Source organism: Centruroides vittatus, unplaced genomic scaffold, assembly GCF_030686945.1.
Source record: "Centruroides vittatus isolate TY-2023 unplaced genomic scaffold, ASM3068694v2 contig_474, whole genome shotgun sequence".
Taxonomy (NCBI): Eukaryota; Metazoa; Arthropoda; class Arachnida; order Scorpiones; family Buthidae; genus Centruroides; species Centruroides vittatus.
In genome coordinates, this window is record NW_027122266.1 from 1,467,160 (window position 1) to 1,492,180 (window position 25,021).

General features: G+C 29.9%; 1 protein-coding gene across 6 annotated transcripts in view; it reads left to right on the plus strand.

Moving 5' to 3' along the window:
* Window positions 1-23,702, plus strand: part of LOC136977787 (protein regulator of cytokinesis 1-like) — a 43,147-nt gene extending 19,445 nt beyond the window's left edge. For 3 of the 6 annotated variants that reach the window (XM_067273350.1, XM_067273347.1, XM_067273349.1), the window contains exons 5-12: window positions 8,364-8,513; window positions 8,590-8,737; window positions 10,456-10,592; window positions 10,929-11,024; window positions 11,104-11,250; window positions 11,318-11,542; window positions 11,621-11,800; window positions 22,963-23,702. In XM_067273350.1, coding sequence (XP_067129451.1) covers window positions 8,364-8,513; window positions 8,590-8,737; window positions 10,456-10,592; window positions 10,929-11,024; window positions 11,104-11,250; window positions 11,318-11,542; window positions 11,621-11,800; window positions 22,963-23,148 — 1,269 coding nt within the window. In that variant the 3' untranslated portion in view covers window positions 23,149-23,702. Of the gene's footprint in view, window positions 1-8,363; window positions 8,514-8,589; window positions 8,738-10,455; window positions 10,593-10,928; window positions 11,025-11,103; window positions 11,251-11,317; window positions 11,543-11,620; window positions 11,801-12,059; window positions 12,215-22,787 lie in introns of those variants that run through there. The other 3 variants (XM_067273348.1, XM_067273351.1, XM_067273352.1) reach the window with 3 other exon arrangements.
* The last annotated feature ends 1,319 nt before the right edge of the window (window positions 23,703-25,021 follow it).

Below are 25,021 nucleotides of genomic sequence, written 5' to 3' on the forward strand. Positions count from 1 at the left end.
TCCAGATCAGGCTGACTCAAGTCTTTTGCAGCTTTGACTGTAATGAAACTGAAGTGTAAGATCCAAAAAAAATAAAGGGCATTCCTCTGTGTTACATTTGAATGCACTGGCCTAAGAATTAATAAATCTTTGTTATATTAGAGTTGATCATAAAATAAATAGATTTATTTTTTGTTGGCAACACTGCATGTAAAGAAGCTGCAGTGCATGTTGAACCATAATCATAGTGCGACACTTCATTACAGGTTTTGGTTTGAGCCAGACAACCAAACGAATAATATGGACTCCTGCAGAGGCTCCCAACAAGCCATAATACAGTTTTTGGCACCAGAAGGTAAAAACCAGCTATCATTTTTTGGAGAAAGGAGGTTTGTGGAGCAAACAGCCTTCGATGTGCCACCATTTTCAACTGGTGTAGGAAGTTTGCAACTGGCCATCAATCAATGAAGGATAACCCTTGCTCCGGTCAGCCATCAGCAGTGACCGAGAATTTTAGAATTGTTCAAATAGTTAACAACCTCATTCAATAGAATAGACACATATAGCCCTGAACTCAGCCTCTGTGACTGCAGCATGTTTGGTCCATTAAAGAGAGGTTTCAAGGGGCACTGGTTTCAGTCTGATGATGACGTGAAGAATGCAGTGGAGAACTGGCTGTCACAGCAGCTCACCAGCTTCTTCGAGCATGGCATTCACTGCCTGGTGGAAAGATGGGACAAATGTCTTAACGACTGTGGCACTTACTTTGATTAAAGTTGTTTTTGTCAACCTGCAGTTTTTGTTGTCTACTTATTTTATGATCAACCCTAATATATTAATTGTTTTCAGGTGTTTTTAATGTATGCAATAATGTAATAAAAGCAAAATTCCATTAATTGTAGTTTTTACTTACCCCACTTGATTTTATTAGTTAATTATCAATACAGTAGAGCGTCGTTTATCCGAAAGCTGATCAACTGAAACATCAGTTAACCGAAAGCTTTCCAGTTGGACTGTTGTGCTGAATCAAATGTTTTTGATACTAGATTAACTTCTAAAGTATCATTTTTTTTGTTTTTATATTTTCAAATATATTTATTTTGTTTGTACAAAAATGAAGAAATAATTTTTAACTGTACAATAGCCATGATTATTATTATAAAAATTTTCGTTAGGCTTAAAATCAACGAAAATTCAACACGTAGCAATACACAACAGAGGAAAAATTCAACATGGGATAGGTTAATATATTTTTTCATACATAATCGGTTATCCAAAAAATAAGTTATTTGAACAACCCCAGTCCCAAATTGATTCGGATAAACGATGCTCTACTGTATAAGGATTCCAAAGCTGATTACAATGAGTAGATTCTACTGTTTTCTGTAACAAGAATGAAATATTTTAAGCATTTCTTATGTAGCTAAACTTAAATACATCAAATTTAAAAATATATACTAGAGCAGTGGTTGACAACCTATATACACTAGAATGCCCCATAATTTTTTTTTCAAGTATTACACTCTTCATTCTACTGAATTCAAATTAGTGAAACTATGTTAAGAAAAAATTATTTTACTATAATAATACACTGTAATAAACTTCTATAATGAAAACATCATTAAAAAAATTACAAAATTTAAACATTAGTGTCTTCCTTGAGGTTAAACTTTTGAAGCTAATACTTCAGTATTTCATTCATAGTTTTAAGTTTGTAACTTTATGCACATTTCTGAATTTTCTTCAGTTAAATGATTTCTATATGGATTTATAATGCAGTATTTCATGATTGAGAATGTTTGTTCACAGTTAGTTTGTTGTGCGGAAAACAGTTAAGAGTAAATGTGACTTCATATGTGAAAATCTCTCTGGAAGTTTGTTTCACATTTTAGTTATTATATTAAGATAAATTGTATTCATTTTTTATAATTTCATTGGTGGCATTCTTAAGTTTGTTTCCAAATTGCAGAATTATTAAATTTGATTAACTCTAAATCCAAATACTCAATGTTCAAAAATTTGAAATAATTTTTATCTATTTGCAACTTTGTCTAATATCAGGCTACAAAATATATTTAAAAATAGGTGAGTGTTTTTGTAAATCATTAAATCTGTGTGTGAAATATTTTTGCAAAAATGATATATAATCCATAATTTTGGTAATAACAAAGTTATTACATATAGTATCCACAAACGTTTTTATATTTGGAAACAAAAAACTTTTAAATTCAATGTCTTCCTTAAAAATCTCCTTTTGTTGAAAAGAAAAGGCCAGTGTTCATGTAATTGTAATATAGTTTGGTATGTGCCTTGAAGCTTTTTGTTTAAACAATTTAAATGCTCCGTAATGTCTTCTATAAATATCAAATTTAAAACTTGCATATCATTATCTAAATCAGAATATTTCCCTGAAAAATATATTGACAATTTTTTCGCGTTTTTCATAACTTCAAATATTTCACTAGAAATATGAGCACACAAGCTTTCTTGATGACACAATGGAAATATAAAATTGGTCATTCAGGATATTTTTCAAACAATTAGATGAAAACCCTTATTTTTGCTGATCACTTCAGCTGCTCTATCTGTAGTAACAGAAAATATTTATTCTTTTTCATCATATTTATGCATTTTACAATACAGTCCAAAATATTTTTTGTTGTTAATGTAATACATATTGATGGAATAGTCAACACTACAGCAGAGCATTGATTATCCGAATCAATTGGGGACTGGGGTTGTTCGGAAAATCGATTTTTCGGATAACCAATTATGTATGAAAAAATACATTTAATCTATATATATAATCAAGAAGAGTTGATAATAATAATAATAATAATAATTAATAATAATAATAATAATTAATAATAATAACTCTCCCGTGGTCACCACCTGGTCGTGGTGGGAGAGCCCAGTAATTTTACTGATCCATAGGGCAATGCAGGCTGGAGCATCAGCTCCTGGTAGGGACACCCATGCCAGTAAGGTCTATGGGGAGAAATGAAGCTAAGAGTGACCACGCCCACATTCTGTGGAGATATTCATCATGGTAATAACTAGATCAAAGTGTGATACTGGCTCGGACGTCGCCCGGGTTAACAAGGTCCGCGTTCGTGGGTTAGGCAGAGGCTCACGTTCGAAAAATAGGTCACAGTCTCCCTTGGTTACCGGTGGCGAAAGCAGCACCGGCCCAAGCATGGCTACTGCAATGCCCTCAACAGATGTGAGGAACCAACCCAGCCTTGGTGTTTCTGTGGCAATGCATCCACAGACCACAAAGGCTGGAAAACCACGCCAACGGATGAAATGGACAGTAGAAATGAACGAGTTTATCATCCGTACTTATTACACCATCACAAAACTCGAAACAAACATGACAGCATACAGACAACAACTACACCATAGATTCACACAACAGTATCCTCATCTCACTGTCACCGAACAAAGGGTTGTTGATCAAAAAAGAACAATTATACACAACAACCTTATTCCACAAACAACACTTGAACTTATCAAACAACAGGTTGCTGATCAAATACATCAACAGACAGAAACATCTAACATTAATGAAGATCATGTAACCTGTCAGGATAATCCAGCAACAAGCATTGATAATAACACACATACAACAATTACCACTAATGATACTACAGACACTTCCTCATCCATCACTGATAACATAGACATGGATTTAGTTAATACGCTCTCACTTATATTTCAGGAAACACTCACTAAATATACAGGTACAGATCCCACACAAAGACCACGAATACCAAAAATCAACACGTCAAAGAAAGTAGGAAAAACACTAAATTATGTAAACACTCACTTACTACCACACTACATTCATTCAATTTCTACACTCGCAGACATTCATACATTAGTTTATGCTGGGGCAGTCACAGTAGTGACACAACATGGACTGAAAGTACAATCACAGACAAATACACAGAAAACACAATTCTATCACAAACCTGCCTGGCAGAGAAGAATAGAAACACAAATAAATGACATTAGACAGCAATTAGGCAGGCTGACACAATACACTAAAAACAACATAACACCCAAATTAAGGAAACAGCTCAAAAACATTTTCAAGAAAATAAAAACACACACAAAACACGAACATCACAACACATGCATTACAGAATACATTGATACACTAAAACAAAAACTTGCTGCCAAAGCACGTAGACTCAAACGATACAAAACATGTACACTACGAAAACAACAAAATAAATTATTTACAAACAATGAAAAACTCTTTTACAGACAAATTAATAACAAAGCAAACACTGATACACAGCACAGTGGCACACCAACAGAAGAAGAACTCACAACATATTGGTCTTCTCTTTGGTCCAGTGCTGTCACGCACAATGCCGATGCAGGCTGGATCGAGGAGGAGAACAGAAACTTGCACAACATACCAACTATGCCCTGTGCTGAAATAAACATACATGATTTCCAATACACTGTTAACAGAACACACAACTGGAAGACACCTGGTGTAGACAACATTCACAATTTCTGGTACAAAAAGTTCACATCACTGCACCAGGAACTAGCTAAACACCTAACACACATCATCATCAATCCACAAGACATGCCAAATTTTCTTACTCAGGGCATCACCTACATGAAACCTAAAAACAACAATACCACAGACCCCACACAATACAGACCAATTACATGTCTTCCAACACTCTACAAATTATTGACATCCTGTATTGCAAACAAAATATACAAACATGTTGAAGAACACGACATTCTAACAGAACAACAAAAAGGTTGTCGTAGAAACCACAGGGGATGCAAAGAACAGTTACTCATAGATTCAGTCATTCTACGGCAAGCACACAGACAACACAGAAACATACACATGGCATATATAGACTACAGAAAAGCATTCGACAGTGTTCCACACAGTTGGCTGCTACATATCCTACACATGTACAAAATACATCCATCACTCATTGCATTCTTTCAAAACACTATGCAGCACTGGAGAACAACACTACATCTCAGGGTTAGTAACACTTCCATACAAACAAACCAAATTTTTATTAGGCGAGGAATTTTTCAAGGAGATTCCTTGAGTCCTCTCTGGTTCTGCCTAGCCTTGAATCCATTATCCAACTTGTTAAACAACAGGCAATATGGTTACAATATCAGACACAAAAAAACAACACAGTTTACACTGTCACATCTCATGTACATGGATGACATAAAACTTTATGCATCCACACAAAAACAACTTCATCAACTCCTACAAATCACACATTCATACACCAAGGACATACAAATGGAATTTGGCCTAGATAAATGCAAAACACTTCACATAGAAAAAGGAATCCTGAAGAAAGAAGATTTTGCACTTGGAAATGGAGACATTATTGAATCCATGGAAGAGGGTGAGCTCTACAAGTATTTAGGATTCCAACAGGCCAAACTAACAGAACATGCACAAATAAAGCAAAGATTGATTAAAGAATACCAAAGTAGGTTAAATGCTATTCTCAGAACACAGTTAAATGCAAAACACACAGTTAAAGCAATAAACACATATGTCATCCCAGTACTCACATATTCTTTTGGAGTTATACATTGGACTCACACAGATCTTGAGCAACTCCAAAGGAAAACAAGAACTACACTTACTAAGCATAAACAACATCATCCTAAATCTGCCACAGAAAGATTAACGCTTCCACGTAAAGATGGCGGACGTGGCCTGATTGACATAGTTAACCTTCACTACAAACAAATACAGTCACTGCGAGAGTTTTTCTACAAAAAACAAGAAACATCACAATTACATAAAGCAGTAACTCTAGCAGACTCAAATAACACACCATTAAACTTACACTCACATCATATGGACACAACACAACATATAAAAAGCATAGACACCATTAAGCAATCGTGGGCTCGAAAGGCACTCCATGGCAGGCATCCTTACGATCTGGCCCAGGATTTTGTTGACAAAACTGCGTCAAACAGCTGGTTAGCTCGGGGATGCCTCTTTGGGGAGACGGAAGGATTCATGATTGCCATACAGGATCAGGTCATAAATACTAAAAACTACAGAAAACACATACTCAAAGATACAACACTCACAAATGACACATGCAGAAAATGTCACATCATGCCAGAAACTATACAACACATCACCTCTGGTTGCAAGCTCTTGGCACAGATAGATTATTTACACAGACATAACCAAGTAGCAAATATAATACACCAAGAGCTTGCAAAGAAACACAAATTAGCAGACATCCACGAACCATACTACAAATACATTCCACAGACAGTATTGGAAAACGACACGCACAAAATGTACTACGACAGAGCCATAATCACAGATAAAACAATTTACCACAACAGACCAGACATCACACTCATTGACAAACACAATAAAATCACATACATTATAGACATATCCATTCCAAACACTCACAATATACAAAACGCATGCACTGAAAAAATTAGCAAGTACACAGAACTCGCCCAGGAAATAAGGCATTTGTGGAGGATGGATAGGGTGCTTATTGTACCTGTAGTTCTCTCCTCTACAGGTGTCATACCACACACACTACACAAAAGCCTGGGCACATTAGAATTGAATAGAAACACATACATCACTCTACAGAAGGCCACTATATTGAATACATGTCATATTGTGAGAAAATTCCTGAATACAGACACACACACTGATACACTTCTTTAATTTCTGTTTTGGTTACTATGCCTTGACTTTGGTCCGGCATAGTACTTAGCCACCGGTGTTAACCGAGTATATCTAACTTAACCCAACTTAATAATAATAAATAATAATAATAATAATCAGTGCAGAGCCCAAACAGTAAGGAGTTGAAAGTTGAAATTTGGTACACAGTTAGGGTACATCACAAGGACGCACACTAAAAAGGAATTTTTTGAAATTCTTCCCGACGTGGGAGAGGGACAGGATTATTACTCAGAACACTTCCATCAACTATGTCAGAACACTTCCATCAACAATGGAAGTGTTAAGTAACAATGAAATTGTTAAGAGAAAGCAACGTGCAAGACGCAGATTCAATTTTTTTTTAGTTTTTGCGGGAAATTAAACATATTTTTAGACCCATCTAAAAATTCTCTAATTAGTTTAGAAACAGGGGGACCCAATTCTTGCATTCTGTGAAAACAGGTAAGGTTAACTATAACATAATAATCTTGATCTTCGCTATCGTTACTTTTGCCCGAGCAACGCCAGGCCTACCTGCTAGTATAGTATATTCCATGTAATTATTATATAAGTATATCCCAATAATAGTATATTAATATATCCCATGTTGAAATTTTTCTCCATTGCGTGTTGCTTCATGTTGAATTTTTGTTGATGTTAAGTTTAATGAAAATTTTTATAATAATAATCATGGCTATTGTATCGTTAAAAATTATTTCAAAGTAGAAGTTTTAATTTATATTAAAATTAATTTGATTGTGTTATAACTAGAAAAAAACCAAGCTTTCATTGAAACAAATGAATCTCGCTATATGTACAACACAAGACCAACTTCATGTTTTGTCGCACAAGACAAAATATAATTAGTTTTGTATAAGAACTATTTGTTCAATTCCAGCTGAAATAAATAAGAATACAATGATATATTTTTATGGTAATGTAATGAAGTCACTAAAAGAACTAGAATTATATATCAACAAACTTCAGGAACAGAACTTATTGCTCATTCACAGGAACATGTCTGCACTGAACCACACATGTCTGTTACCATTGGATGAGTGCAATCATCCAATGGTAACAGAAACGCGAGCGAGAGGTACATTGGCTGTCAGTGTGCAAGCAAAACTATAAACACGTTAAAAAAATCGGTGTATTAAAATTTTAATTTATATCTTATAAACCATGTTGTTAAAAACTTAGTGGTTAGTGGTCTAAGACAGATTGAAAATGTTTCTTTTGGAATAAAGAATTTAATTACCTGAAGAAACAATTTTTTCCCTGTATTTTATTTATCAATCACAACAAAAGATATGGAGATTCTTAATAGAACAGTGTGCACATTTTCTAAACTATTTTGATATTTTGGATATTAAGTACAGTGTATAAAAAAACTAAAAAAGTAAAACTTTAACAACAAATATACTGTGTGTATAACAAATATAAATATTAAGAATAATTTATACTTCTTTACAAACAACCAAAACTGCAAAACATAAGCTGCAAATTAAATTAATTTATTAAAAAAAAAAGTCCTTATACTTTGTAATTTTGATATTTGATTCCAATTTATGTTACTAAATTTGTGTTAAATGAAATTTCAATTTGATTTATATTTAATATTTTACAATATATTAAAATTTATTTTCCAAAATAGTTACAAAAAAAATGTGAAGAAACTGAACAAATATGTAATGAACTTTATGCTAGACTTCGGACATTATGGGACAGAGTAAATGCTTCAGAAATAGAACGCAAATTATTTGTCAGTAATTATCATAATCCATGTCCATCAGCTGCTAAATTGGTAAGAAGTATTCGTTTTATAAAAATAATTAACAATTAATAATAATAATTTTATTTATTGGATTCTGAAATTTTAGTTGAAAGAAGAAATTGGAAAATTTGAAGAACTCAAGCGTAAAAATATTCAGAAGTTTGTTGAAAAAATGAGAGATGAATTAATCGAATGGTGGGATAAGTGTTATATCAGTGAAGAAGAAAGAAAAGCTTTTACACCATTTTATGACAGTAGGTTTCTTTTGTGTATGTATGTTGTAAGTAGTGATGTTGATCTATCAAAAACTGAGCACTAGAATAAAATGAGAGTAAAAGTCCTTGCTGTAATTAGTTTTAATCAGATAACTCATTTGGATTATGGTGGAGGTCCAGTTCCATTTGCAAAGTTTTTATGACAATAAGTTACTGTAATTACAAGTATAGTAAAAATAATGTCTTTACTTATGTATATTCAGTTTTATTATTATATTATTAAAATACTATATTGCACTGTAATGAAATACTAGACTAAGTATGGTGTGCTCAGCTTTTTTATTATATACTCACTAAATTGAAGACTTACTATGACTGTCCATATTGCTTGTTTTAGACATCCATTCTTATAATCAGGATGCCTCTTATTGTAGATGTAAGGATATTTCCTGACATTTAAAAAAAAAATTTTCTAGGTCTGTTCTAGGCTTTTTTGCAATAACCATTTTAATGGTTAAAATAAAATTTAAGAAATTCATAAGCATTGAAATGGTGGAAGCAAGAGCAAATGTGCAAAAAAACTTGTTTCCTGCAATTTTCACATTATCATGATGGTACCATTTTATGGATGCATTTGTGTTGAAAGTTGAGCACTGCTAAACTCGTTTATGCCCTGCCTTGGCATAAAATATCATGGTCACGTGATTAAAAATAATTATGGCAAAAATTTTTATGCCTGTGGAGTCTTAGCCAAATTCTTAATACCTCATATGTGAAATTTTACTCAGTATTTGTAATTTGCATACAAAGATATTTTTTTAAATGTTTGCATTATGATTTTAAATTTTGAGGAAAATAAATTCTGTAAACATTCATATTTTTATTTAAACTAAATTTAGGTAGTTTGAAGATTTTTAGAATAAACTTTCTTGCCTTACTTGTTTTTGAAATAAAATTTGTAAAGTGACAATTTTACTGAAAAGATTAGAAACTTTGAAAGATGTTGGGCAATCTTGATTTAATTTACAGAAAAAAATGTTTTAATTAACATAATCTTTTTATTAAAATTATTATTTCTTGACTAATTTTTTACAAATTTATTATTATTATATCAATAAAATGAAAGAGAAAACAGCAAGAGAACCCAGATATTTTCCATGAAAATCCACAAAATTTGAATCAGTTTTATATCAACAAATTAAAAACATTTTCTTAGTTTTAAAATAAATATTTAAAAAATAACATTTCAATACATTTAATTTGAAAATATGAAAGAACATGTTAAATTTAGATACCTGCCTACGTGAATATTATATAAATTTTCTATGAATTTTGAAAAGTTATTCCATCATGTAAAAATAAACCATGTTTCTCTACTGTACACAATTTAAAGAATTTTTAAAATGTGTTAGATTGAGCACTTGGTGTGATAAACTTATGTAAGATAACCTTTGTAAATATAAATCAAATATTTGATTTATATTTACAAAGGTTATCTTACATAAATTATCTTATATATACTACATTATATTTACTATAATATAATGTAGTATATGGGTTAGAAGTAAAAAATAATCTAATCTTAATCTTTGCTGCTGTTATTTTTTGCCCGAGCAATGCTGGGTTCATCTGCTAGTGTGTGTTTGTAGGTATAGCATATGTTGGTTTGCTATGTTAAAAATTAAATTTTAACATGGGTTTTAACAATACATATAATGACTATTTAAAATAAATAATGAATCAATCTTTATCTTTAGGTGATTATACAGAAAATCTTTTAGATCAGCATGATGCTGAAATAGAAAAAATGAAACAAATTTATGAAAAGTATCAAGAACTTTTCACAAAAGTTAGTAAAAGGCAACAGTTATGGAATAGAATGTTGGAATTTGAAGTAAGTAGTTTTTACTTTGATTAAAATTGAGGCTTATTCACTAAATTTTTTTATTAATCTTTAGTTATTTTTGATATATAAGTAATGAATTATCAATGTGAGTAAATTATAAATTTCTTGGTGTAGTCTTGCAATGAACACAATTTATTTGCAATGTTTAATGTAATTTAACTGAATATTTTTTCATAATAACTATCTGAAAAGTGGTAATTTTTGATAAATTCATAAACTGCTCTCTAATTGATATAAAAAAAAAATGAATAATGTAAATAGTGTTTACAATAAATTTTAATTTATAGATTTTAAAAAATGTTCTTTACTTACTAATTTATACAGAAAAAAGCAAGTGATCCAAACAGATTCAATAATCGTGGTGGTGCATTATTACAAGAAGAAAAAGAAAGGAAAAAATTATTAAAACAACTACCTATGGTAATTATAACTTCTTAATAATTTTAAACTTATAAAATACTTTTCAATAAAAAGTTGATTTTAAAAATTATTATGAAAGCTTGAGAAAGAATTGATGACTCATATTGCTGAGTGGGAGAAAAAAGAAGGTCAAGAATTTCGTGTTTTTGGACGAAATTTTAGTAATTTCATCACAGAGCAATGGGAGCAACATCAACTGGAAAAAGAAAAAGAAAAATTGGAGAGAGTAAGTATTGTTAATCAATCATTGTATTAAATTTATTAGTGTTTCTTGAATTTTGTAAATCTTTTAGCATCGTCAAAAAGCTAAATTGCTGGAAGAAGAACTTGCCTGTGGTAGCCGACCGACTCCAGTTAAGAGGCGGATGGGAGCTACTCCAAACAGAACGCCAAATAAGTGTCGTCGTTTAGGAGGTCAGAACTGTACTCCAAGTTACCTGAATAGTATTCAGGCTATTCCTATATCAACTATGGTTGCTTATTCACCAGTATCTGCAACTCCAAAGAGACGTTCACCGGTATTTACAAATATGATTTGTTTGGTTTTCTTTTTATTGTTATTTTTTTAATGGTTAAAAATTTTACATTTTATCTAGCGACTTCTCTGTAGTCATAAGAAGACACCAATGAAATCAACTCCAGGAAAAATTGGGACAATAAAACGAGAAGTACTTGTTGAAAGAAATGAAAATATAAATTTAGGAAATAGAAAAGGTACACCATGTATAAGTCCAGCTCCATCATTAGTTAGTGTAGCATCATATTCAGACTTCACTGTAAGTATTTATTCAAAATAATTTCAAATAATAATAAAGATTTTTATAGTTTAATTTTTTTCTTTCATAATTTGATAAAAATACTTTAGTAAATAAATATTTTTTAAAAAATTTTACGACCCATTTGCATGAGGTGTGTTATCTTTTGAATTATTGATTTTTAATTCAAAAAGTTTTGTTATATTGCACATTAATAATATCAATAATTTTAAACTATACATTACTAATTTGTAACTGCTTAATTACATTAATTAATTAGGATAACCAAATGGTAAATAGATGAAGTTCTGAATGCAAAGAAGAACAACTTGTTTATCAAAATTCTTCAGATTTTCAAAATTTATCAAATATTTATCTTGAAGAATACAGATGCATTTTGTTACTGTAAAAGGAAAATTTCTTGAGTTATAAATTACTTTGAAGAGGTTGTTTGTTTTATTTTAATGTTAAATGTCATACTGTATTGCAGATAGTTAAAAGTTGTTTTATATTAAATATATTTTCATAAAAAAAAATTCACAAAATGATTTTATTTGCTATCCTAGGGAAGTCCTTTGATACATACAGTTACTACATTCTGGAAAAATGTGTGACAGATTACAAATAACACATTAGAAAAATACTTTGTGGCAGAGTAATAAATTCATATATTTTGATTCTTGTAAGGTAGATTTGCTTATATAATTTTGGTGTAATTGTATGTTATGAACCAGGTGATTAATACTGGCATTATTCATAATGCCAGGTCATTATGAATAATGACCAACAAAATTGGGCATTGTAATAAATTTTGTGTGTTTTAATATAATTTATCAAATTGACCGGTTATTATGAATACTGCTATCATCTAGTTAGGCAAAGTGAAAACAATATGTTGAGGAGTGATCATCCAACATACACTAGCCAATCAGCACTCGCATCTGAGTTGCGCCATGTGTATTGTGTTTGGTACCAAATTTTAAATTTATGCAACCAGTAGTTAATCTTGTGTGACATTTTAATTTTACTAGAGGCCAAGGCTATAGTTGATGCTGCTGCAAAATTGGTTGCAAATCTAATAGATGCAAATGCTACAAAGACAAAAAATAATTATGTAATTTCAAATGCCATCAAAATCTTAATTGCTTGAATAAATAAACTAAAAATCATTTAATTTTTTATATAATTTATACCAAAAATGAAATTCCAGAAGTTTCCTGTAAGTTGATTTTTCATTAATATTAGTTTAATTGGTAGAATTTTACCTATGTGCACTGTTATGGCAGCAGTTGCGACTGTTCGTGCTCCCAATGGACTTTTCCCGGAGAAGAGCTGCCGGCAGGCTGCCGATTGTTTAACATCACTAGTTATTGATTCATGGTAGTTCTTGAACATGTATCAATAACTAGTGATGTTAAATAACCAGCGGTTCCCCTCCGGAAAGAGTAAAATTTTGCCATTTAATTAATATAGTTAATAGTACAGTAGAGCATCATTTATCCAAATCAATTGGGGACTTGGGTTGTTTGGATAACTTATTTTTCAGATAACCAATTATGTACAAAAAAATATATTAACCTATCCCGTGTTGAAATTTTTCTCCATTGCGTGTCACTTTGCGTTGAATTTTCGTTGATTTTAAGTCTAATGAAAATTTTTATAATAATAATCATGACTATTGTGTCATTAAAAATTATTTCTTTATTTTGTACAAACAAAATAAATATATTGAAAAATATATTTTGAAAAAAAATTATACTTTAGAAGTTAATCTAGTATCAAAAACGTTTGATTCAGCACGACACAGTCCGACTGGAGAGCTTTTGGTTAACCAATGTTTCAGTTGATCGGCTTTCGGATAAACGATGCTCTACTGTACTTAGTTTTAAAAGATTACATGTTCTTTTTAAAATACTTTGAAATAATTCACAAAAAAATTAATATTTCTAAATGAAATTAGTGGAGTTTTTTTAATCAAATTAAAATGTTGCACAAGATTAACTATTGGTCGCATAAATTTAAAATTCGGTACTAAATGCAATATGCACACACAACTCAGATGCAAGTGCTGATTGGCCAGTGTATGTTGGATGATCACTCAACATATCACTTTGCCCAACTAGTTGATAGCAGTATTCATAATGACTGATCAATTTGATAAATTAATCAATATTTATCTGACTGTGTGCCCATTTCAGTCATTATTCATAATGACTGGGCATTATAAATAATGCCCTATTAATCACTTGGTCCATAACATATACATTAAGACTTTTTTCATCAAAATTGCTAGATCCTAGAAAAATCAGTTAAATGGAAAATTTTGTTGAAATGAAAATTATTCAGATAAATATGATAAAATCTTCAATGTTAGATTTTTCTATTTTTATTTGAACTCAGTTGAAATGTCATCTTCATCCCAAACATTACTATCTGACAAAGAACCAGATTTCCTAGAGTAATTTTTAATAGTGGATAGAGAAAAATGTTTTCAAACCCTGCAGTATCAGATACACAATTTTGGAAAAAAATTAGACATTTCAGGGGATGATTCTCTTCTAAAGCCAATGATAAATTGTTCATTAAAATGCATTTCCAACAATTAACTTTAATGTTCTTTATTATTCATTAGTCCATTAGTTGCAGTTTTGATATCTTGTGAGTGAATAAAACACTTGCATGTTTTACAGTTTAGTTTATTGACTTTGGGCAAGAAGGATAATTTTAACAAAAAGGATAATTTATTTGGGGGGACAATTTATCTAATTTTAGTTTTTTCAAACATTTGGCTTGTCATCCAAGATCTTCCTGTTCCAGTTTTGATTTTAAAAAAGTCCAGATGTTTCTGCCTATGCAGTATTAATTCTTCAGAGGTTGATTACATTCATATTTGTCCTTACTCAAGTCAAACATTAGCAGATAAAACTAGCATTTTTAAAGGATAAAACATTTAAAGAACAAAACTTGTTTTATTGGCTAAAGTTATGTTTTGAGATTCATGTTTCTGCCTGGTTTTCTTTAAAAAACTTAGTGAAGATCAAAACCATTTCAGTCTTTCTTGAAATTCTGTCTGCCTTTAAACTTATCCAGCCAACCAGAACCTGCTTGAAAATTGTCATATCTGAACACTAGCGAATTTTTATGGTTTTTCATGCATTAATGTACTCAAAAAATGCAAATTCTTCTCTCCCTAATTTTACCCATTTCTTTGTCAAAATTTCTGTACTTGCACACACTTTTGCATTTTTACCAAAAGTTTTAATTCATTGCAGGATGCCAAAATGTGTTTTCAATTTTTAAAATTCATGGACAATCTTGCTTATTGGGATACCATACTTCAAAGTTACATTCTTACTTTTATGGTCATTATTGATTTTATTTAAAATGTGAACCTTTTCCAAAAAACTCAAGCAGTTATGCTTTTGTTGTTTTCTGATATTCTTTTTTGTAAAATGTTGAAAACAGAACTAGATCTTAAAACTGCAACTTAGCCTGAAATGTATGAATACCTAAGAGTTTTCTTGTTACTAGAGCCAATTAATTTCTAAGAATTGGATACATACTTTCGTTTTACTTCATGGTCATACCATGAAAAGTTTACTATTTGGCTTTACATAGATCAAATATTATACAAATTTGAACTTTTTAAAATTGTCACTTAATGCATATTTTCAATTTATTAAAAGATAAATCTAACAAGGAGAGGAACATGGCTGGTTATCCACCAATTTTGATCAGCTTAGACTTAGTGAAAGTACATCAAAAATTACATGTACAAGGTTTTAATCCAATGCAGCTTGCAAATTGAATTTTTAATCATCAAAAATTATTATGGCTTATAATCATTTGCTACAATCTTTATTAGACAATACATTCCACACACACTGCATAAAATAGTCTGTTAAATTATCATTATATAATGCCAGCTGCTGAACTGATGAAAGTTTGCAAAATAAATTTCAATTATCTACTAGGGAAGATGCTATAAAAATTCATTCACTTATTCAACATCAGTTATCCCCTCCAATTTTTGAAGACATGATAAAATATCCTTGGTTTGCATCAAAACTAATTATACAAGAAAAAATATTTAACAATGTAAACCAGTTATATTTTCTGTCCATTCAAGAAATGAGACAATTCAAATGCAAATGCTCAGCACTTCCATTTATAAAATGGGCAGTTTGTAAGAAATATTTGTTTTACATATGTATATATCATCCAACAAATTGTAAGTCGTCATAATAAAGTTTAAAAATTAACAATAATATGCATGATAAATACACTGTTGTTTATTTTTAATTACTTATACAAGTACAGTTGATTTCGTTTAATTGGGACATGTTAGGTCTAATCCATTTTGGCCCAATTAAATGAACAAATAATAAATTCTTAAATAAAATTTGTAATAAGTAGGTAAAAATAATAATTAGGTACCTATTTTAATGCTTTATTAAACCAAAATATAGAAAATATTCGTACTATAAATTTGCCAGACTCACAATAATAAATAACTGATTTGCATCACACTAATGTTGCCAAATACAGTATTAGTAGTGATGTACACAAGGGTCAACTGTTCGATTTGTTCCTGATTGAACACTTTGCTTTCTCCTTTTTTAGTTAGAATATGTTCTAACTAAAAAAGGGAGAAAGGAAAGGGTTCGTCCAAAAGTCACCTTACGGTCTTCCTTTGAGAAGTTTCCTTTACTTGGAGTTGGGGCACTTTGGCATGAGCGTTCATAAATCCTCCAGCTCTGGATTCTGGTCTCAATGATCAGATGGCTGCTGTTCAATCTAGATGTAATTATGCACACAATACCTTTCAAGGAAACTCTAGCTATCTTCCAACTCAGTTGAGAGACCTTGAAAAGCTGTCCAGGGATCTTCAAAAGACAAAATCACTTTGTCTCTGCCAATTGTTAGGCCTATACGACATTAGTGTAGTACATAGTGTCTACATATTTTCAGAAGATCCCTAAACTACAGTCGAGAGTCATTAATCTGAATCAATTGGGGACTGGGGTTGTTTGGATTAGTGATTTGTTCGGATAACCGATTATGTACAAAAAAATATATTAACCTGTCCGAAGTTCAAATTTTTCTCCGTTGCGCGTCGTTTTGTGTTGAATTTTCGTCGATTTTAAGCCTAATGAAAATTTTTATAATAATAATCAAGGCTATTGTATCTTTAAAAATTATTTCTTTATTTTGTACAAACAAAATAAATATATTGAAGAATATAAAAACATGAAAATTATACTTAAGGAAGTAAATCTAGTATCAAAAATGTTCAATTCAGCACGACACAATCCGTGAAAATTGTTTGGATAACCGGCGATTCGGATTACCGGGGTTTGGATTAACAACTCTCTACTGTATATCAAAACTTGCTAAATTCCTTCTCTGCTACTGTCCCAATTAAGTGAATAAATTATGTATTAATTTATTTGTTTGGTTTCTGTTCTTTGAGATTTGGCCCAATAATGCAGCTGCCCCAATTAAACGGAATAGACTGTATTTTATTAAATACTAGCGGGTGGGTCCGGTGTTGCTCAGGCAAAATTAACGATAGTGAAGATTAAGATTATTACGTTATAGTCAACCTTACCCGTTTTCACAGAATGCAAGAATTGGGATCCCCTGTTTCCAGACTAATTAGAGAATTTTTAGATGGGTCTAAAAATATGTTTAATTTCCCACAAAAACGAAAAAAACTGCATCTGCGTCTTGCATGTCGCTTTCTCTTAACAATTCCATTGTTACGTAACACTTCCATTGTTGATGGAAGTGTTAAGCTTTATTCCTGTCCCTCTCCCCCATGGGGAGGAATTTTGAAAAATCCCTTCTTAGTGTACATTCTCGTGACGTACCCTAACTGTGTACCAAATTTCAACTTTCAACTCCTAACCGTTTGGGCTCTGCACTGATTATTATTAACTCGTCTCGATTATATATATAGATGCAAATGCAAAAATTCTATAATTTTTACCTAATTAAAAAATATTAAAAAATTATAATTCAAAAATTTTATGGAATCAATCCAGAACAATACCTGTTTGGTAGCTGCCTTAATTAATTATCATTTAACACACTATACTAAGCAGGGCTTGTGGAATTTATCATTTATTATGGCTTATAACCTATTATGGCTATAGTATTTTGAATTTTCAAAAATCAAAAATTAATATTTGCAAGGTCTATTGGATGAAAACCTTGTACTGTACATGTTTGCTCATTTTTGATGTACTTTCACTATGTCCAAGCTGATCAAAATTGATGGGTAGCCAGCCATGTCCTCTCCTTGTAAATTTAAAAATGTTCTGTTAATCAAAGAAGGAAGATTAACATATCTACTCTGTCTTATTTACCATGATGATATTTATTTTTGAGAAATAAATTCTGTATATTTCAATTTTGTTTTCATTGATCAAAAAATTATCATTTGTTGTAGTGTTTTTTTCTTATTGCATTATTATTTAAATTTTGTTAATGTGTACAAGATAATACTTGTAGATGATCACACAGAAATATGATTTGTTGAAAGAAATTTGCTAACAGGTTAAATCAATATTTCTTCTTTAGCAAAATTGGAAACTCATGCAAATGGCCGTAATCATTTATAATTTTTGTACCACATAGTTGATTCAAAAGATATTGTAAAAAGTGTGATGGTAAATCAATAAATAAGAACAAACTGCAAATGATGATATTTTATCTAAACAAAGTATGATAAAATATAGATAAATATATAAATTTCAAATATTGAATTTTTTATAGAATGGTTATAATTGCATGAGTTTATTAATAAAGATCTTTATTTTTGTCTAACTTGTTTAATCTTATTTATTGCATTAGTAATCATTTTGAAATAGATCAAAGTAAATCTTTTTTTCACATTCCTTAGGAGTTAGGGTATTCACCTATAGATCTATCTCTTATGACAACTCCTACTGTTCATTGACTCTCAAATGTTTAAAGATATTTCAAGTTTCAGTTAGAAATCAAAAGTACTATCTTCTCAAAAGCTATCAGTTTTTGGACATAATATACATACATGAAAATAACTTGTTTTTCAATAACTACCGATTCCTCAGATCTGAAAGCAATCTGTCATTATAAATTGCAATTTTATAGAATAAAAGAGAGAAGTGGAACCTATAGCTTTATAAGGAATATGTTTACTGATCTAGAATAACGATGCATAGGCTGATCCAAGTCTGCAAAGTACATTTCTCAGCTTCCCCTTCCCTTGTAAGATGTATTAGATCATGAGTATCTCTTTAGGACTCAGTAGTTGGAAACTGCTACTTTAGTTCCTTGGAGATTACCTCTTTCAGTTGCTATACCCCATAAATCATTTCAAATGTGTCTGAAGTGATAAGTTATTCGATCTTAATTATTAGACATTATAGAAAAATATCAGCGTACTAATAGAGTAGTAGTATCCAACTACATAGTTCTACATACCCCATCAAAACTCAAAAAATGAATGTTTGTGTATCTGTACATATGTATAAAGCTATATATAATAATGTACAGCATAAAGCTATATATAATAAATTTTCTATGCTATTCATAGAAAATTTTATTGACCATGTAATTTTATTTGACTGTGCAGTTCCTACAAGAAACATTATTTTAATGTTTTTGGTGTGAAGTCATAATTTTCAGTTTTGTCTTCTATTCCCACCTAAAAATGTGATTTAATAAACATCAGTAAGATTTGGTCACAGACAGAAGTAAAGTACATAAGCCTTTCAGCCTACAAATTTTAGTGTATATTATTGGTGCTTTTAACACACATTTATCATATTTTACATGCATATGTATGTGCATACATATTGCAATTTTTAACTCAAATCTGGCCCTTAGTTATTACATTGCCAACTAAAATTTTCCAAAATAAAAAGTTCAATTAACAGTGAAATTTCAGTATAATTTAATAAAAATTAAAAAATTATTTTACTTATACTTTCATTAACTACATTCTCCACATTTTTTATCAAATACAAAATTAATGTTTTCTTTTTTAAATAGTTTGAAAATTACTAATAAACATTTGCATCCAGTTATCAAGTGATGTAATATAAAGTACTGAATAATTAAGAATATATCTTAATTATTCAGTACTTTATATCATATCTGAACACAATTGAAAGAGAAAATGAAAATGATGCAATTACTGATTTTATTATGTTTTTTCAGTTGTGATAGAAAGTTGGAATTATTTTAACTCTTTTATTTGACTTTTCAATTATATCAAAAATATCAAAGGCATTGTGTAAGGCTGGTTTTTTTTTCTTTCTTTATTTTAAGACATTTTAAAAGAAAGAAAACACTGTTGGATCAAGAGATTAATGTTCCTGTCAGTTAAAAGTATTAAAGCATCCTCCAGTTTGATATTGGCAATTGCTGAAAACAATTATAAGTGTTGTAAATTATATGATTTTATTGTTAAGTGTTGGGGGAGTTTTATTTAGTTTTTCTACAGTTATTTAAATATTCAGTTTCTGTTTAGATAATGTAGAGCACAGGTTGAACACAACTCATATTTTCAGTCATTTTTGTTAAATTATGTATTATTGATAAAATGCATCAACTTATTTGCACAAAGTTTTGTCAAAAGCATCAAAATCAAATTCAAATCAATAACCTAATAACCAATATACAGGGTGTCTCGAAAGAAAGTTTGACATCTGTCGATAAAATCTTTAATAATTATTAAAGTACACAGCTTAGGAATTTATTTTTTAAAAATAACGTCATCTAAATGTAAACCATCACACTCATGGCACTCATTTAAACAAACAGCAAAATTTCCCATGATGGGAGAGGTGACATAATTTGGCCCCCACACAGTCCTGATTTGAGCCCTATGGACTTTTGATTTGAGATATCCCCATAAAAAAAAAAAAAAGTTTACGTCAGTAATCCGACTACTCTGGCGCAGTTGAGGAAAATATCCGTTATAAAATGGCAGCATCACAGTGTCTACATGCCGAGCTGGGAAATTTCGCTGTTCATTTAAATGAGTGCCGTGAGTGTGATGGTTTACATTTAGATGACGTTATTTTTAATAAATAAATTCCTAAGCTGTGTACTTTAATAATTATTAAAGATTTTATTGACAGATGTCAAACTTTTCTTTAAATTGATAAATCAAATATAAACTTTCTTTTGAGACACCCTGTACAAACATCATAAGTGGTTATTGACTTTAATTGATTATCACTCATTAAACAGTATATTAATAGAAGAAAGTAAGTTTATTCAAACTCTCAGTAACAAGTTAACAATAAAAAGAAATTATATATACATATATTTGATTTTAAAACTGACTATAGGTATTAAAGTTATAACACAAGGATGGCCAAACTATGACTCTTCTAGACCCTCACTGTGGTTCCCACATATACAGTTTCTTTTTATGAACTTGGTATGACCAAACCTTGACAAAAACCTTTAATATGCAGCCTTTTTTTTTAATTAACTTTTCAAACGTTTTCAGTCATTTGAATGACCTCCTTCAGGATTTTTTGTTCCTGAAGGAGGTCATTCAAATGGCTGAAAATGTTTGAAAAGTTAATAAAAGGGGCTGTGTATTAAAAGTTTTTGTCAAGGTTTGGTTATTATTTAAGTGCAGTTAGAGAAGAGTGTGAACTTGGTATACATATATATTTTTGTAAATAATACATAAGTTTTCCTGATTATTACATAGTGTAATATACACAGAGAGTATAATTGAAACTTGCAACTAAAAACTTATTTAATGCCTTCAACTTTGTGAATATAACCTAAGTTTTAACTATGTGTTATGTAATTATCACTGTTACTTTACTTTTACATTATAATGATTAGGTAAACAATTATTTAATGCCTTCAACTTTATTAATAACCTAATTGTTTACCTAATCGTTATAATGTACAAGTAAAGTAAGTGATAATTACATAATGTATAGTTAAAATACTATAAACATGGAAATACATCAGTGCCACATCCTAATAGACAGTGCATGGTTCCTATTGAGAGGAGGTTTGACCACTCATTATAATAGTGGAGTTAGTAATTAAGATTTGTTCAAGCAAGTAGTTTTTTTGGAACTGACTTATACATATCAGTTATTGTAAACATCTTGTTAAAAAAAAAGTGGCATTATTCAATTAAGAAAGCAACAAAATCCAAACTTGCTACACATTACAATGCTACTTTAGATAACGAGGGAAACACCAACATATTTTGTTAAAAACCTATCTTATAATCCATTCTTGGGAGATTAGATATTATATTGAACTGTTCTATTTTTACTTATGTATTTAAGAATTATTATAATACTATACTATTTAAAAATATCTTAAGGTCTTCCAAATCTTTTCAAGTAATTTTAATATTATAAAATGCATAAAATGGATTAATACAAGTTAGATATTTTTCCACAATCTAGTAACTTTTTGATTTTGTTTAATAATTTAAATGTTTGTTCTAATAAACATCATGTTGGATAAAGGTATTGTTAGTTGCAGTTCTAATGAATTTAGAGTTAATTAATATGACACAGCATTAAAAAAATTTCATAAGCTGCTGTTTTTTAGAATTAATCTTTTGGAGCATGCATTTTCTGGTTCTTTTTTTTTTTTTTTTTTTTGATTTACCATCTATAAACTTTACATTGTCTTAATTAGTTATAAGAAGTATTTTATGAGAAATTATAATATTTATACACAAAGGTTGCTTTATTAGTTAGAAGAATAGTGATATTAATTCAATGTTTTTTTAAATACAAAATGAAAAAATCTGTCAACAAGAAAAATTTCATAAAGAGGAAACATTGTGGTAAGATTGAATGAATTTACTAAATATTTGGATTTAACATATTTGTTCAGAAACTCCTCCAGACTAATCAAAAATTATATATAGCAAAATTTATTGCTGAATTATGTTAGAAATTCCTTCAATTTTACTAGCAATTTTGAAACATAATCATCATCATGTCCCATGGGTTGTCAGGGTTGGCTCATTCTCTGTTTACAGACTGGATTACAAAAGCATGAGGGCATCTTCAGCAGCACAACCTTGCAGATACCAATGGGGAATTTTCAGCTCCAGTCTCCCGAAACAACCGCTTTTGATGACAGACTGCCCAATTTCATGCACTGAACTTTCTTCTCCATCCTATCCGCAGAATGATCTGAACCAAACTTCCCGAAATAAATGTCGCAGTTCAATGGTTTCGCCGTCCTCTCAACTTAAGAGAGTCGGAGGTAGGAAGCTATCACCACAGAACCAGTCGATCAGAAGTCCTTATCGAAAGTCTCCCAAAAAACTTGCACCAGCAAGAGGTAAACTGGGATTGCCTTTCCTCATTTGAAGATTGTCAAAATATCAAACAGCAAGCAAGCAATTACAATTCAAATAGAAATTTTCTGTAATAATTATTTAGATACCTTGGTGCTTTCATAGCTTAATTTAGTGACTTTGCGTGTTTATAAATTTGTGTATATAGAACATTTTAAAATGTATGGGAAAACAAATTTGTGTGTATGAATTAAATTTTCTTTTATGTGAAATAATTGTTGTAGAATTTTTTAGTGCTTAAAATTTATAAACATTATCTTATTTGTTTTTTAAAACAGACAATGCAGGTTTGCTATTAAAAACAAAGATGAATATAATTATATAATAAGGTTTTTACTCAACAATAAATTTCAACTTTTTGCACATATGAAAAATCCTGTCTTTAAAACTTTCATATTTTTCATAGATTTGTATAAGTGCTATTTATAACAATAACTTTTATGTATTTGTCATTGACAATCTATATATAAAATTAAAGTTAAGGTAATTTTGAAATAGTTTGTGTAATTGACACTGTATATCTTGTCTGTTGTAAATTGTACAGAAAATATAAATTTTAAAAAATTATTGATGCTGCTGTTTATTTTATATTCAGATCTTCATATACAAATGAAAATGTGTCACAGATTTCTTACTGATAATCATTATTTATCTATAATTTACTATAAAAAAATTCAGACCAAAAAAATCTTAAATTTTTCATTTAAAAAATTTTCCTGTACTTAGTTAACAAATCAATAAGTAAAATAGTTAAGCAAAAAGTAAACATTGCAAATAATCTGATGGTTTAAAGTGTAAAATAGCTAGATCAGAAAACTGTTTTAGTATGATTGTGTAATATATTTATTTTAATATTACCAGAGTTCAACAATACAAGAATAAGCAGTTTATATAATTCCTCGTGCTTTTTTCAAAATTAAAATTGTGAATAGGATTTTATTGAATTGTTTTTATATTAACTTAGACAACATTTTTTATTTTACAAGTATAAACATCAAAAACCCAATTCTTGATTGTCATCATATTATTACATGTCTCCATGGTAAGTGGGGGTTTGAGTTCTGCTCCAGGCCGATTTTTCTTCTGGAACTTTCTAAATTAAATAATTTATTATCAGATGATGACTTAATCACTTACCTCTAGGCAAAATTATTAAATGTAGTTGTAATATAGCCCATTGAAATCTGGCAATCATTTGGTATTTTCATTTTTATTTATTTAAATTCATTTTTAAACACATTTTTCTGTAAAAATTCAAAAGCTAATATTAAAACAATTTTTTTCTTGGTTACAAAGTAGGATTTAATTTTAATGAGCCTAAATGACAATACATATTTCTTTTAATTGCAAAAGAAACACTTTTTATACAAATTTAAATTGTTTCTGAAAATACTTAAAACTAATAATACAAAATTCAAATGAAGTATGACTCCATAATTCTCACTTTAACTTGTACATAATTTAGAATCAAAAATAAAATTGTAAAATTAGTTATTTTTGTATTTAATTTCTGTCATTAGCATATGCATTAAATAAAATTTTGATTTTACAATGATGTTTTCTCACTATCAAATCAGTTTTGATGCTGTACTTTTTATAAAAATTGTTTAATACTAAAACATGTAAGAATAAAACACTGCAATCTTTATCTATTTTTGGACTTAAGCTTTTTTATGAATATCAATACAGGCATCCCTTGTACAACACAGTAAACACTAAGACTGGGAATAATAAACTTTTCTCAAAGTTTGTTTAAACCAAACCTTGTACAACTAAGTATTAAAGTGTGTCCTAAAAAAAACAAACCTGTGAATCTTATAAATGAAATTCCAGTATAGTGTAATGCAGATAAAATACAAATGTTTTCGATCTACATAGATCTTCAC